This window comes from Mugil cephalus, chromosome 17, assembly GCF_022458985.1.
Source record: "Mugil cephalus isolate CIBA_MC_2020 chromosome 17, CIBA_Mcephalus_1.1, whole genome shotgun sequence".
Classification (NCBI taxonomy): Eukaryota; Metazoa; Chordata; class Actinopteri; order Mugiliformes; family Mugilidae; genus Mugil; species Mugil cephalus.
The window spans coordinates 11,522,469-11,538,127 of NC_061786.1; the positions used below are offsets into that span (position 1 = coordinate 11,522,469).

Below are 15,659 nucleotides of genomic sequence, written 5' to 3' on the forward strand. Positions count from 1 at the left end.
GAGGCGGCTTACGAGCGTTCCAGCGGTAGTTTCCTCACCGACTTGGAGAAAGCCAGGCATACCAGCGCCCGGTCAAAGAAACCTACGCCCAGAACGTGGAGGGTGTTGAGGCTGACAGAGTCCCACACACGAACGTGAGGAGCCAGCTGCTGCCAGAGAAAAACGACACACAAACATGGGCACAACACCAGGACAGGTACATCGTCAGTGTCATGTGACCAAGGCACTCACAAACTAAGTTGCAAAACATCCACACAGGACCGCTACTTACTTTCCCATCCGAAGAGGTGCCTGCTACCTGTCCGGTTGCCATGGTGATTTTATCAGGGTGGACAGCCAGGCTGATGAAGAGAAAGACGTCACAGGCGCGTATGAAAAACAGTTAAAGGGCCCCTTTGACATCAAAAGGACCACTTGAATAAAGATGAGCAACAGGACATGAAAGGCTGCATTTGATGAGTGAGCTTTTTAAAGCTATGAATTTGAGATGCGCCGTGGCAGGCGCACGCCGTCTGAGCTAATGTGTCATGAAACATTAAAGATAATTTCATCCTCTTTTGGGTGCGGCGGCGTAGCAAAACACTCGTAAGATATGTAAAGACTTCAAAAGGAGCGTGAATCAGTCTGCGATCCATACTTTGACACCAGACTGTTGATTCACAGCTTGAACTTACATTAACCTCAAGCAGTAGTAACATATTAATGAGGTCTAAAAGATGCAGCCACTGAACCACACACACCTGCGCACAGAAAGCACCAATACACCGACCAATACACGTGTTGTTTCTTGACAGCTTCCCAATTATTTCACTGCAGTCACGTGCAAACGACAGATCCAACAGAAAAGAAATGAAAGGCAGGTGAAAGCGGCCGCGTGCGTCTCGTACCATTTGATGTCGTCCGTGTGTCCAGTGTAGTGTCTCTGCAGCTGCTCATCCACGTTGAACAGGACCACCACCGAGGCGATGAAATACACCGTTTCTCCAGTGGGCAGCAAGTAAAGGTTGGAGCGGCAGTCTCGACCGCGATAACCGTAGCTGAAGCATATAAAAGTCAAGGGACGAAACAGCTGCAATTTTTCTTTTTGCCGATTTCTAATGTTGTATAGACCTAGAAGTAAATTAACAACAGAGTAATGGATAACGAAAAACAGCCACTGCTGGGATTCTAAAGGTGAAACGTCTGTTTGCCTACACATTCACATTTAGAGGCTGGGACATATGTTAATTTGTGTAAAATAAAGGTCAGGGATCACAAATTGACATTGAAATACATGTTCAAACCAACAAAAATGAGATCATATGGTGTGCATGTGGACAGTTCATTTTAATAATCCAACTGTAATCTAATTTATCGCTGCTGCAGCATGTAAAAAATGTGCACAAATTGTGCATTTGTCCTCAGATTTGATCTCTCTGCCTTTTTGCCTCTGGGTTTCTCCTCGGCCGAACAACGCGCCACATTCAGCCTTCACCGAGAAACGTATGAGGAGGGGTAAAAAAGCCACAAATTAAACTAAAATAAAAATAAAACAGCACAAGAGGAGCTGCTGACTGGTTGCGCCTGCCAGCTTTGAGCAGGTTATTACTGACTCCAGCCTGCAGAGCAACGGGCCTCGGCTCAGACAACGCGGTGAAAAAAAATCACCGCCTGAACTGATTCACACTGACAAGCGGGGAGAGACACATTTATAGCCTCCTCTCTTAACTCTCACCACAACATCGCAATCTGACTTTATTCCCTCAGACCATCTGAGCTTCCAAACTTTTGTAATCAAAAGTAGGATTGTATCTGAAGTTCTCTTTTTATGCAAAAGATTTCCTGCGGAGATGAAAAAAAAAAAAAAAAACATCTCAAGGCCATTTCTACCTTATTTATTTATTTATTTATTTATTTATTTACTTGGAATTAAGCCGCAGTGAAAGGATACACCCAGTCCAGTTTGAGTTTGTTGCCGGGCAGCTCGGCTCTGGCCTCCAGACAGTAGCTGTCCACCTGGTCTTTGGGCATGTACATGGTGATGGGGCGACCCTTCAAATACATTTTCACATAACCTTCCTCTAGAAAAGGGCAACAAAAATAGTCAGTGAGAGAACGCACAAACACACGCACACACAGATATGAATCATTTGAGTGTCAGATTTATGCCTTCACATGTGTTAACAGATGAAGACTCAAACACGACATTTAAACATAGTACTGCTGTTATCGTGATGTGATGCGGACGTCGGGAGTGATGTGGGAGTGATGTGGGATGATTTGATGAGTTATCATCCACTGTGGCAAAAACTCGAAGACAGAAAACGTACGAACACAAACAAAGCTTTTTAACCGGCTTTTATTAGTCATTTCAAACACATTTCGATTTTTGTTTTTTTTTGTTTTGTTTTTTCTTTTGTGACAGCAAAAAACACAACTGCAAACAAGTTGTTAAAAAAGTTCAACAACTGATAAATACTCATCTCACACATTAACCATTAACTAACATGAAATGCAGACGAAAGCAAAGCCATGGATATGTTATTAAAAAAAAAAAAAGGAAATAACGTGAAATGCTAACTGCTAACACTGAAGAAAAAACCATGCAGAAAACAAACGAATGAAAAACCGATGACAACAAGTTGTTTTTTAATTTAGGGATACACATGGGGGGTGGGAACTTATTCCTTTTTATTAGGTGATGCTGCTATTTACCTTTAAACCTCTTCAGTATGATATGACACCTTGTTGTGACCTCTTTGTTTTAAATGATACAGATCTGATAAGGTGTGGCTCAGCCTGATAGGTGAGCGCCACACATGCTGTACTGCTTCCTCACTGTCCATAAGTTAGTAACAAATCTGGAAGTACTGGCTGGGTGATTTAATGGGGCTGCAGTAGCTGGGTGTGTCGAGAGGAGCGTACGACGACAGACTCCCCGACTTCCTCAGCTGGAGGTTAAAATTTGGGGCCTTTCTAACCGCTGACGCCTTGGCGGCGGCACCACCACCCTTTTTGGCGGGCACGGCGGCCTTGCAGCTTTCTGTCGTTTGTCGGGGGTTGGCGGCCGAGCGGGCCGGCACAGCTGAAGCCGCAGGGCCGCTTTTGCCCCCCGTCGATTTGGTGGAGCGGCTGAGGTAAATCTGTACCGTGACTACAATGTAAAGATGGGGGGGGGGGGGGGGGGGGGGAGCAGAGGAGCCGTTGGAGGTGGAGAGTCGGGGGGCGGTGGGGGGTTGCCGGGGTTTGGATGGATTCAGAGGGCAAAACAGGGACAATCGCAAAAGGGTGGAGGAGATTGGTAAACGTTAGACACATGTAATGGTTTATTTACTGTATGACATCATAGAAAAGTGAGGCACAAACTATAAAAAGGAAACTAGGGATTCCTACCGAACCAAATGTACCACCAGTTTTAGTTAGATTTCCAATTAATTAAACTTTGTCTACAGGTAGCATCCACTTTGAATTATTTTCCTTTTAAGTAGAGCTTCGAGAAAATTCAATTTAATTAGCAGCAATTTCAAGGAAAACACACGAGGTGAAGCATTACACACATTTCCTTGATGTTTCTCTGATCTTTTTCACGAGGAGCTCTGGATATTTCTATTTTTCAAACCTATAGCGGTTATTTACATCAAGTAAAATGCAAGGCTTTGCAGACAATGCTTCATTTTAAGAAGTCACAAGCCGCAAACAGCACGCGAATTAACAACCTTGGGGAATTAGCAGTACACGCTGCACGCGAGGAAATGAGCTCGGCTTTAACGCCAGGCTTTATGAAATTTCTTGGCAGCTCCGAGAACACTCCGCCGAGGGGAACTACACACAAACAGACGACACTTGAGGCGGTGTGAGAAAGCTACAAGCTGAAAAATCGAACAGACTTCAATAGGAACTACCAAAAGAAAAAAAAAGAAGAAGAAAAAAAAAGAGGCTGAATGTGTTTGTAATGCAAATACTCATTTCGAGGACAGGGGGAGAATAAGAGCAGCAGCAAATCTAGCAGCTCTGGACTGAAGCGGGGAATCTCAGAACAGAGGATTTAAGGAGTTCGCAGGGAAAACTCGAAGCGTCTGCGTGGCAGCGAGTGTCCGAAATCTTTGTGCTGTTGCCATGGTGACAGAGACTAAAATGCCTACGAGCGAAAAGTGAGGCCGTGAGCAAACGCGCAAGTCTGGTGAAGCAGCGGCTTCATTCGCAGTCGGACAACAAGTGAACTGCAAACACTGCACTCAGTGGAGGTTAGCCGGGACGTATGTTAATTAATCCAAGTCTCAATTAAAGGGGAGGCAACGTTCACACACACTTCATCAACCCACTCTTGCCCCTGTCTGGACAGCTCTCTGCTCATTGCGTGGGAAAATTTGCGAAACCAATAAAATGTCGAGATGGAGAAATAAAAACAGGCCATTTGTTCTCGTTTGGTTCAACTAGATTAAAGAAGATGTGATGTGTTAAACACTGAGGTCAGTAGAAAGAATCTGCAATGCCCAGAGAGCTGTGGAAGCTGGGGGGCATTAGAGGGAAGTGGGGGCTGGAGGGGCGGGGGGGCTGTGGCCTACCTTTGCAGTGGGTCACACGTCGCGTTCCTTGTAAAGGTCACAGAGAGACACACAAGCACCAGGTGAGGGGTGGCATGGCTTCCTCACTTCCTGGTCTGTCCTAATATGAGCGCACTTCCTGTTCCCTGGTGTTAATGAACAGCAGCTTCTGTCCTTAATGGCTACTTTCCTTAATGGTCTTAATGAGCCAGTGCTCATTTCCTGAATGTTGCCATCCCACCCTCTGCTCCTACACTGCAGTGATTACATTTACCTTCTGGCTTCTCTACTTATATTACTTATATTGTAAAAGCAAACATTCTTATTTAAAATTCCAATTAACAACTTTGCATGTGGTTATTATTGTGTGGAAGTGCAACATTTGCAGAAGTTGCCACTGTAATTATCATTCTTATTGGTTAATTGTCACACCGTTGTGGTTTGTGTCTTTGCTATTGTCCTGACTGTGCTGTCTGGTCTAAGATTATTGACTTGTAATTAATTCAGATGTCCAACAACTGGTGTGCAGTAGTAATAATTACTTACATGTTCAGCATCCTGTCACATTGTAATATGTGTTTCATTTCTACCTCGTAACGTTGGACGGTTACAGTTACTGAAAAATACTACCGGTAGTTTCAGAAGGAGCGGGTCAATAAGGTGAAGCATTCTTTTTTTTTTTTTTATTCTGCAGCATGAACCGGATAAATCTGGTGCCAGGTGTTCATCAAATTAGAACCAGCAGTTCAATTTAGACGAAAATCAATAAAGAGCAAGGAGATGGAAATTCTGATCAATACCAATCTAATTTCATATTCAGTCCCATTGTCTTCTTACAATGCCTTTTCCTGCTTTTTAGTGAAAGCATAAACTGTGTGCACAAATTTTTAAAGGAAGACTGAGCTTGTGTGCTTTTTTTATTTTTTGGGGGGTTGTGCATCTTCTATTTTAAAACTAATCATAAAAATTTTAGAATCTGTGTGAAAGAAATTTCAGTTTTCAATCTAGAACTTATTTCATAATAATAATAAGCCTATTGTATTTGTCATGTTAACATTGCACTTGTCACTTCTGTTGTAGAGATTATGACTGGAGGGATTAGAGATGATGCGTTCACTTTCAGTAGGACTCAAAGACAAATGCTCGAAATTATTTATTTATTTGGAAAAGCCTCAGGAGGTTCCTGCTGCTTCCCACAACATACTTTATGTACGTGTCCCAAATCTATTTAGCAGACGTGTTGGGTAGTAAAAGTAAAAATACTCAAATTGGCCTGAAGGAAAATGAAAATTAATAAATGCCCTAATAAATGCAGGGCAAAATTGATGTAGTATGTAGTGATGAATGAGGGTTGATGATGGGAAGAATGAAGGTTTCACAGTGATATTTAAGACGGGACGTCATGTCCCTCAGTGGTCCTCTGGATACAGACAACAGTCCGAGGTATCGACTCACATTATGGCGGAAATCAATTTATGTACTTTGTGGGAATAGACAAAAGACCAATAGGTAATTCTTTGTTTTGACCATCATCAGACACAGAGAACCACTGAGCATGTTTTGTGTAATGTCTATTAGTAGATTGAACCATAGGCTGAAAGTGTACAGCTACCCAGCTACAAGGTCATAAAAGAGCCTCCTCTTACCTGCGTTGAACACCGGATCCCTTTGTTTGCTGCAAATAAATGAGTAAACACACAGCTGTCAATCACCTCCCCAGGTAAGAAATAAACCATGTAGTCAATCAGTGCGTGGAACTGAAATGAGGAAACACTGATTCTCCATGAGGGAAAGCGTTACCTCTCGCTTCTTTTCCCGCTGGAGTTGCTGCCGGTGGATCCGGCGCGTGTTCGGTTGTTCTTGGAGTCGCCCGAATCTTTACGAGTGAGAGTTCCCACATGTTCGTTTGAGCTGGCCCTCCTCACAGTGCTGTGACGAACGGGAAGGCGAACAGAGGGTGGAAAAAAAATAGGTTACAAAATTACCTGACAACAAGGCATTTGGGGAATGTAGGAAAAATCCCCAACGACTCTCAACTCCCATTGACAAGAAACTCTGCCTTCAGTAGAAAAAAATGTGGTTTAATTCAAGATATCTATATATTTTTGTTGGCTGTTTGTGTTTCTGTTACAGTTTGACCGGCTCTTTGCTAAATACTGCCACTGCCTTGTGTTTGCTGAACTGCAGTCACTGTGAACAAAGACGATTTTCCATGCCTGACCTTGCAATTAAATGCTTCAAAGCTTACCTGACATGAAATATTAAACTGCTGGCAAAAATACAGCTGTAATGTAAATAGGTACTCCAGGAAAACCACTGCCTTGTTAGAAATAGCACTATTATCCTTTTTTGAGCTTGTTACCTGGTCAAGTAACACCTGACAGGGCCCGAAGCCGCTTTCTGTGAGGATTATTAAACATGAAAACAGCAGGGGTTGTCAAGACAACATGATAAATTGGCCTTGGTTAGCGGAGCAAACACAGCTTCCCAAAGTGACAGCTCATACAAACAGGAGACATGAGAAGCAGGGGAAGAGCTATCTCCTTGTAACTGCGTACTCTTATTGTGAATTATTACAAAACAAAACAAACAACAAAAAAAAGAGTTGTTTCCGGACTCTTTTACTCTGTTTACTCTACCCTGGCGATAATACACAGCGCGCACAGTGTCCGTGCAGATCTGCATATTGGTGGAGCAGACAGCCTGTCCTATTCACAACAATGAAAAGGCTCCATCAGCAGTCCAACGGCCAGTACGGCCGAGTCACCTAATCCACCCTATGGGAGAAAACTCTATTCAAATCCTAAAACTGGCCACCGGCTGTTATCCCTTCTGGAGAGCTGGTGTGTGTTTGTCCGGTAAAAAAACAGAAACGGGCAGAAAAAAAGAAGAAAAAAAAGAGGGAGAGAGAGAAAGAGAGAAACTGTTGTTTGCTGTGTTATTCCAGGAGGAATCACAGTAATTGGGCCACAGGGCATTGAGGGCCGTATGCCAGCTCTGAAGGGACTGTGACCATTCTGTAGTTTTGACTAATCTCTGACACAGACAGTACACGCTGCTACAAAGAGTTAAACAACACACTGTGGATGCAACTGAGACGAATGGTGTGGGAAAATAATTAAAAAAAATAAATAAATAACTGATTTAATAAGTGAAGATGGAGTTTAGCATGCGTGACATCAGTGATGGGATCAGAGATGGCGTTACACTGTGATTAGTAGTGAGGATCGCTGATACCCTCACCTGAGAGGCAGATAGAGCATTCTGGTAGAACGAGACAGAGAGGACAAACTGGAAGGACATCACGTTGTAGATGGACAAGACACAAACAGGATACATCAACGTCACAGTCGGAAAGGAAATGTACGAGAGCGGACACGCAAGGCACGGAAGATGGGACACAACACAGTATTTGAGGATAAACAGAGGAGGCAACCGATGACTAAGACCTCGTCACTTTTGCTCTAAGCTCCTGAATCCTATGTTCTGTACCCTGTATGAAAATAAGAAGACTTAAGGGGAAATCAAACTATAGGAGTTCGGGCAGATTTAACCAGACAGCCGTAAAAGAAATCTGGTTCAGATTCCTAAATTCTTGACAACAACGCTGTTTCCAGGCAGACAGAAAACTTTAAAGGCTGATAAATCATATAAATCAGGAGTAGGAACAGCCTCTTGGCTTGAATCCATTTGGCGAAACTACAAGGAAATAAAGTCTCACTTCAGCGTATGAGTTACTTTTCATTCCGCAGAACAATTCCTCTGGTGTTCACTTCATTAAACCTTGAGGTGAGAGCCGCAGATTGTACAGGAAAGCGTCTCCAAAGCATCAATAAAAGCGCACACGGAAAGAGTAACAACGCCACAGGGGAGTTAACATCTGTTTGGACTGGAGAACGTCCCCGCTGTCTGCAGAGCTTCATCTGATTATGGTAATGTCCTCCAGAGATGAGGAAACGGCTATTGTTTGCTTGGCAGACGGGACCGATAACCCGCGCTCCACGTGCACGTGTAAACTCGCGCACACGACGGAGATAAAGAGGCGGGGAAAATGCTGTATCAGCCCTGGTAAATGTCAGTGTTTTTTTTTTTGGGTGATAACGAGACAGAAATGTGACAGTTTATGAGGGAAATGATCTGACGTGATGCAGGCAGACAGGACTGAAGAAAGGTCTAGGGACAAAAGAAATGTCACAATATTTGTGAGGCCTCACTACCTGTCTACGTGTCCTATATGAATTATTTGGAGCAAACACCTCCAACATTAACTCAAGGGTTCAGTAAACCAGTACCACATAATCTGTTGACTAACCCCAAAAGAAGACAACATTCAGTAAACATAGAAGTCAATTAAGAGATTAGGTTGCGTTTCCTCACCTCTTATTGGATGATGTGCTGGTGTCCTTTCTGGATCCCGATCCAGATGGTGAGGGCAACGTGCCGCTGCCTTTCTTTGGTAGGATGGTCCCGTTGTTTACAGTGGGCCGTAACGGCAGCGTGGCAATCATTGGCCTGGCTGGAAAAAAAATAGGCCAACAGAAGGACGAGTTCAGAAATAAACAACGCTGATGACATTCTAGCGATGTAAATGGAAAGTGCGTCCGATGTTGAGCTCCCAACTTGAAAAATAACTACATTTTCTATTATAACAATGTAATTTTGTGGATTTTTATTTTATTTTTGTTAATTTACATTGCCGTGTGAGGCTTATTATTCTGCTGAGATAAATGAGCACATCCTTATACAGGAAGGTCCAGTCCATTTAAGTGAGATCATATGGATAATGCAAAAAACTGAAGAAGAGACCAATAAATAATGTATGTGGCAACAAGGCACCACGTAATGTTCATGAAATTGATCTGTAGCGATGAAAAAAACGGGGAGAAATGGGTTGGTACCAAGTCAAACTCGTCTCAAATTTGAGGTGAAGCAATTGAGACAACGACATCTTATACATATCGTCCACACACAGCGTTCCCCAAACATTTAACACGAGGAAACACCTCCCACAACTTTGGTTCCTACCACCACATTAAGCCTGAGGGCCTGGAAGCGATGGCTGAACTCAGGCAGAACGGTGACGCTGATAAAAGTGATATCTTTTCTAATAGAAAGCAGTAATGGCAAGAGGAGAGCTGCAATATTTTTTTTCCTGTTTGCTCCTCTTATAAACATTTGGGGCATCAAATATACGAGAGGGTTTCTTTTGCCTAGAACAACCAACTGTCACCTATAAAGAGATTGTCAGTGCGTTTACATGCACGTGAAAAAAACGAATTATTGCCTTAATCGGACTATAACAGGAGAACTTTGTGCATGTAAACACGTTACTCCGATTAAAATCGGAGTTCTCATTATCCGATTGAGACACCCAGATAACGCGATGGAATCGGAGTTTTCAATCGGATAATGCGTGTGAGCCCGGAACAAACACGTCTAAGAAAGCGTAGAAGGAGAAGAAGAAGAAGAAGAAGAAGAAGAAGAGAAACGGAGCCATCTGTGGGATAGCGCGGATCTTACCTGCACCAGAAGTAGCGCGAACATTACGTACATGATTAAAAAATGTACTATTATCCGTCTGGTTGTTGTTTGAAATGCCGGCCTGCCGCATGAACGACTCTTGTTTATTATATCACGTAACAGGCCAGCCGGAAATCGGGCCGTATTAATGTGGTATTATCCCGCTGAAAAGACACGTATCGCCACCTAGTGTGGAGGAGGAGAACAGGTATTCGATTTTCTTGCGCTGCATGTAAACTGGGACAAGGACTTTAGTGAGAAAGTCGAATTTTGAGCATAGCTCGATTAAGCTCTGCATGTAAACGCACTGATTGTTACACCTCTTCAGTGAGGGTTCAGAGAAGAATTGCACGGTATAATATATATCATGAGAATAAAATTATACATACCACACACAAATCTGTATTAACTTAACTTAATGTTCCTTTTACTGATTATTTTTGCATTTGTTTAATCAGTTCTCCTTATATAATCACAAGTGATTCATAGAAGCGGCAACAAACATAAAAATGCACACACTCATGTGAGGCAAGAACGGACTAACAAATCCAAACTGCAGCTTCATCTGCAGTGATAAATATTTAATAGGCACTGTTTCATCCCGAAGAGACATACGTTCACTCAGGCTCACGCGCACACACACACACGAGCGTATGTACACGCTTTCACTGTTATCATTCATGTAGCAATTACGCAGCAGGGGCAAACTGAGGTTTGTAATTTTGTTAGCATGTCAAAGATGAATGTGTGTGCTTCTGCGTGCGTGCTTCTGCCCCGTGTGTTTGTGCCCGCGATCGTCCGCATGCAGTATGCGTAGCTGTCGAGCTTTCTGAAGCAGATCATTGCGCTTCAGCGGAGGGAAGGAGGGAGGCGGGCTGCTCCCTGCAGCTAAAAGTGGAGAACGATAAGAAAAAAGAAAAAAAGAAAGAAAAAAGAAGCAGCTCTGAGCCTGAGTCGTCGAAACCCAAACTCCATGCTTTCACAGTCGCTACTCAGACTGGAGCAAGCGGCCGCTTGGAGTCATGACCTGCTTCCGCTTCAACACACAAATGCATATCTGAGGACACGGAACACATAGTGCGGTTGGTTTTACGTGCAGAGCGTTATCAGTCTAAAAGGGAGGGGGCAGAGTCTGAGAGACTGATTTCACAGCTCGAAAATCAACACATGTAAATGCTACAAAAAGTGGAAAAGCCTAAACAATCTCCAAGCGAATTCCTATTAGGATGAATGTAGGCTGCCTCGTACGTAGCTCACAGTAAGTGACTGGACAGAGTGCATCTGGCTGTGTGACATCGTGTGGAGAGGACCAACAAAGTGACGTTTTACATGTTCATGTAAAGTTAATTGTTAATTGTGCATTTTATCTGTGTAGCCTAAAGAAATGGGCTTCTTCACGATCCTAAAAGATACTGAACAGTTACCGCCTGCTCAGTCCAAAGCTACTGTCAGCAGCTGGAACCACGTCTTCCAGCTGCGACTGCAGAGCAGCGTGCATTACTAAACATACTGTGCATACTGTGAGATGCATGTACAGGTTACAAAATCCTCGCGGGGCAGGCAGTGACCGAAAGGTGTGAAATGTGCACGTGTACACGCCAGGCCTGGTTAGTGTAGACAGACTACACAGTCAGCCTACCTGGCTTCCCAACATTGCTGTCTGCTGAGGGAGACTTTCTCATCATAGCGGGGTCTATGCACGTAACGTACAACACGTCCAACAACAACAACAACACAGTCCAGGAGAAGGGGGAACACCAGGGAGAAGAGACGGGGGGGAGGAGGGAGGGGAAAGGAGGATTTGAAAGGTACATCATGAGCAAAGAGAGATCAAAGTGGAAAAGGAGAAGAAGAGTCCTTGAGATATACTGTATGTCTACAAGGCAGCTTGTGTTTCATTGTTAATTTAAACAAGAGCCCGCAGCTTAAGACAGTAGAAGAAATGACGGTCGGCCAGCGTACGGTCTGCGTGATACCTTTGGTGGGCCCTCTGCGTGACCCCATGGCCTGCTGCTCCTCAGACAGGTTGAGTCTGCGGACCACGTCGGCCAGAGCGGACTTGAGCAGCTGAATCTCGTCCTCCTGCATCTGGACCCTCTGCTCCAGGGAGGCGATGCGGTCCGTCACCTCCATGCTGCTGGCTGCCGACGCACTGTCATCTGGGGGGAACACGTGTCAGAAAGCACGAATAAGGTCAGGGAGCCGATGGGTCGCGTCATCTCGAACATGAGTCAGTTAATGGTGCACACCTTTGAGCCACAGCGGGTAATGTGATGATGAGTCGCTGACATACACATTTTGGAACATTAAGAAAAAGTGCTTATTCGCTTTCTTGCAGAAGGTTAGATAAGAGGGTCTGAAATATATATGTATACTATATATAGTTGATATTGTCAGCAGGTTTGTTAGATATCACTATGTTTGCAGGTAAAATGTTTCGTAGGCACAATTATCAGTCTCTTCCTGAACTTTAATACATTTTGAGAATTTATATCTTTGTTAATGTTTAAATCATAGTGATAAGTGCAGAAAAATACTAAAACAAAACAAAAAAAACAGCAAAAACAAACCCCGGAGCTGAGATACAAGCAGCGAACTCATTCTCTGTTATAAATTCAGACTCTTTGGCTGCAAAAGCCTTTACATTTATTTGATTCAAAGGCTGCTTTTCTATTAAAAGCTTTATTCATGAGCCCGTTTCTAACGTCTGCGCGGCCTCTTATCTTAAACTAACTTAACACATTATTATCACCTTTCCACCTGACACCCAGATGCAGGCCAAGCAGCGGCCACCGGGGTCCACTTCATTAATGATAACACACACACACCACGCACATTTGTGCAGGTTCTTCTCTATTAAGACTTTGATGTCACAGCGGTTTGATGAAATATTAATGTAAATCACCGCCGTGTTTTCCCAGCAGACTTGTAATAAAAGCCTGATGCATTATGCATTAGAGGGAAGACATGTGGTGATTAGGCACACACGCAGTTGGGGTTTCTGCTGAGAATTTGCGTTAGACCCCGACCGCTCGGTAACGCAATGGGAATCTGAAAAAGCTCCTGACATTTCTAAATAACATTCTCAAACAAATCAAGTACGACGCTGAAACTCAGACGACACACGCTCTGGTGAAAACAAAGTGGTGTGATGAGAGTGAGGACACCCCTGACCCGAGGCTCTCCCCAAAGATTTGCTCATTGATAAATAGAATCTGTAGGTTTATTGAGTTTAATCCATCCAGTGAATCGTCCTTGGCGTAACGCACATTTGCAACAGAAGAACCATAATATAGATGTGTTGCTGCTCCTGTGACTAAAACCAAATAAATCACTCAATGTTAGCTGCAACAAACACCTTAAACTGCTTTATGTATTCACAATTATTGAAGCAAAGCGACGTCTTCATAAGTTTTTAGAAATATACAGAATAATCTAATTGGGAACAATGAAGCCACAATAACTTAATTGGCAGAACACTGCTGGAAAAGCAATTTCACAGTTTTGTTTACGAGTGGAAAAATTCCATTAGGAAGCAAAAAATACTGCCTGTTATGGGTATTTCGTTTAATTGTGTATTTTTATCATGTGTTTTTGTGAATTGCTTCATTCGGAAAGGCCCCATGGTCAGACGGAGAACGGTTCATTAGCCGAGAGCAGAAATATGAACACGCACAGAATGAATTTCAGAATTTATTTTTTATTTTTTTGCAATAACAAAAGTTCTAACTTGGATGAGGTATTACTTCTATGCACTGTGTAATATTCTCACCTGCCCTACAAGTGAGAATCCCATAATAAAACCCCTGATCTGGAGAAATGGCATCAAATGAAAACCGCACGGCGCACAATCTGAGGTATTACAGCGACGGCCGCAGCTTTACAAGTACAATGAGAAATCTGTCTGCCTCGGTTTATACGCTCGTGCGTTCACTTAAGGTTTCTTCTCGACGGAGCTGCTTTCATGTTTTACAATCCCTATTCCGCTCCTTCACCGCAACAGACAACGCTGGATCTTAAACTATCTGCTCACCTGTGACACTTCCCTTCAAGCAGTCCTTGCTCATATTCACACGCGGGGTGAATATCCAGAGATAAAGCTTCTATTATGTGCTCAGCATCTGCTGTGGGTCTGCTCCCAACACTGAGACAATGACGGCGTGATACCATCGGCCGCTGAAGTACAATGACTGGCTGTCACGGCCAACGTCCTCCCTCCGTCCCCCTGCTCCTTGGTTAAAACATCTGAGGCGAGTTCACGCCCAGTAACACGTTCACAGCTACAGCCACACTCAGAAAGGGTCAGAGTTGTGTGCTGAGGGTGCAGCGCAGCTGTGACCAAGACGTAGTCTCACACACACACGGTGTAGATTGGGCTAAATCTGCTCCTGATGTGACAGCGCTCTCTGGGGCTCACACGTTTTCAGCCCTGAGCGTCACTATCAGTAACATGTCAATCTTCATTTAACAGTAAATCCATCACCACACGGGGCCTTAGATGCCAGCATCCCTCTTTAATCCGCACAGAAGTAAATCAGAGCACCCCACCGATCTGCAGTGTGGTATTCACACCTGTCAGCCGTCCGCCTGAATCACTTCATTCAGTCGGCTTCAGCTTCGCCCTGATTTTCTTTTTCTGTCCCTGTTTCATTCTCTGGTCAATACGTGGCCGGGTCAAAAAAATCCGAGCCCATCTATCTGCTCACTCAGATGCATCGTGACACGCTGCTCCCTATTACCTGCCTCCGCGAGGCCATGTCATTGTGGGGAGGACCACCTGCCTGCTTGAGTGCTTGTCCATCACTACAGCCACGGGGGATCCAATGAAGGGCAAATAGAAAAGCCTCTTCAGTTCTCCCGCTCTGATCTAACCAAACCACCCCCTGCTTCCACCTCCGCCTTATTTCAGAGCCATTTACTGACCCCACCATCATCAATAATGAACGCCGGAGCCTGCACACATGCTCTGAATCCCCCTCTCTTCCGCACTCTCATCAGGCACACGGATCGATACGCTAAAGACTAAAAATGTCCTGGGGAAATTCTTTTGATCAACGCCGAGGGAGCAGTCCCTACATTCTGAGCGATGCACAGCGACCTCATGTATAAAATATCTTCTGCAGCAGCCCCGTGCTGATTTGAGCTGTGAGGTTTTTAGCTGACTCACTCCTCCACCTCCTAGGAAATGCGAGGAAAGGAACAGATGCACAGCTAAGGAATGAAAAAGCACGACGATCAGGACAGTCCCTTGGAGAGCAAACCGTGATAGCTGCCGTCTCACTTTGTGCTCGAGCGCTCGTGCATGCGACAAGGCGAGTGATTGATGTCTGTTTTCCTTTCACTCAGCGGTGCAGAGAAGCCAAACAATAAAACTAAGTTGACACGATGGAAAGTTCAGCTGCCAGGTTAAGCTGAGCTCCAATGGGAGGTTTTGAAAAGCCACAGCCAGTGTTTGCAGAAAACCTCCAGATCAAAGAACCGTCGGGCTGCAGGAAACAGCCTGTCACAATATTATGACAACTATTCCTGTTTTTCAGGCAGAAAGGGAGCTCTGATATCACCCCCACTGTCACATCCATCTGCTAGCTGGAGCAGCACCTCGTCAACTGGTTTTAA

General features: G+C 44.2%; 1 protein-coding gene across 11 annotated transcripts in view; it reads right to left on the reverse strand.

Annotated features, from left to right (window-relative positions):
- Positions 1-15,659, reverse strand: part of eml1 (EMAP like 1) — a 46,769-nt gene that overhangs the window by 7,232 nt on the left and 23,878 nt on the right. For 3 of the 11 annotated variants that reach the window (XM_047610671.1, XM_047610676.1, XM_047610667.1), the window contains exons 2-12: positions 12,020-12,202; positions 11,683-11,736; positions 8,901-9,039; positions 7,767-7,814; positions 6,324-6,452; positions 6,170-6,198; positions 4,545-4,571; positions 1,931-2,060; positions 888-1,037; positions 272-341; positions 39-149 (exon numbers count right to left, since the gene is read on the reverse strand). In XM_047610671.1, the coding sequence (XP_047466627.1) occupies positions 39-149; positions 272-341; positions 888-1,037; positions 1,931-2,060; positions 4,545-4,571; positions 6,170-6,198; positions 6,324-6,452; positions 7,767-7,814; positions 8,901-9,039; positions 11,683-11,736; positions 12,020-12,202 (1,070 nt within the window). Of the gene's footprint in view, positions 1-38; positions 150-271; positions 342-887; positions 1,038-1,930; positions 2,061-4,544; positions 4,572-6,169; positions 6,199-6,323; positions 6,453-7,766; positions 7,815-8,900; positions 9,040-11,682; positions 11,737-12,019; positions 12,203-14,076; positions 14,495-15,659 lie in introns of those variants that run through there. The other 8 variants (XM_047610677.1, XM_047610675.1, XM_047610670.1 and 5 more) reach the window with 7 other exon arrangements.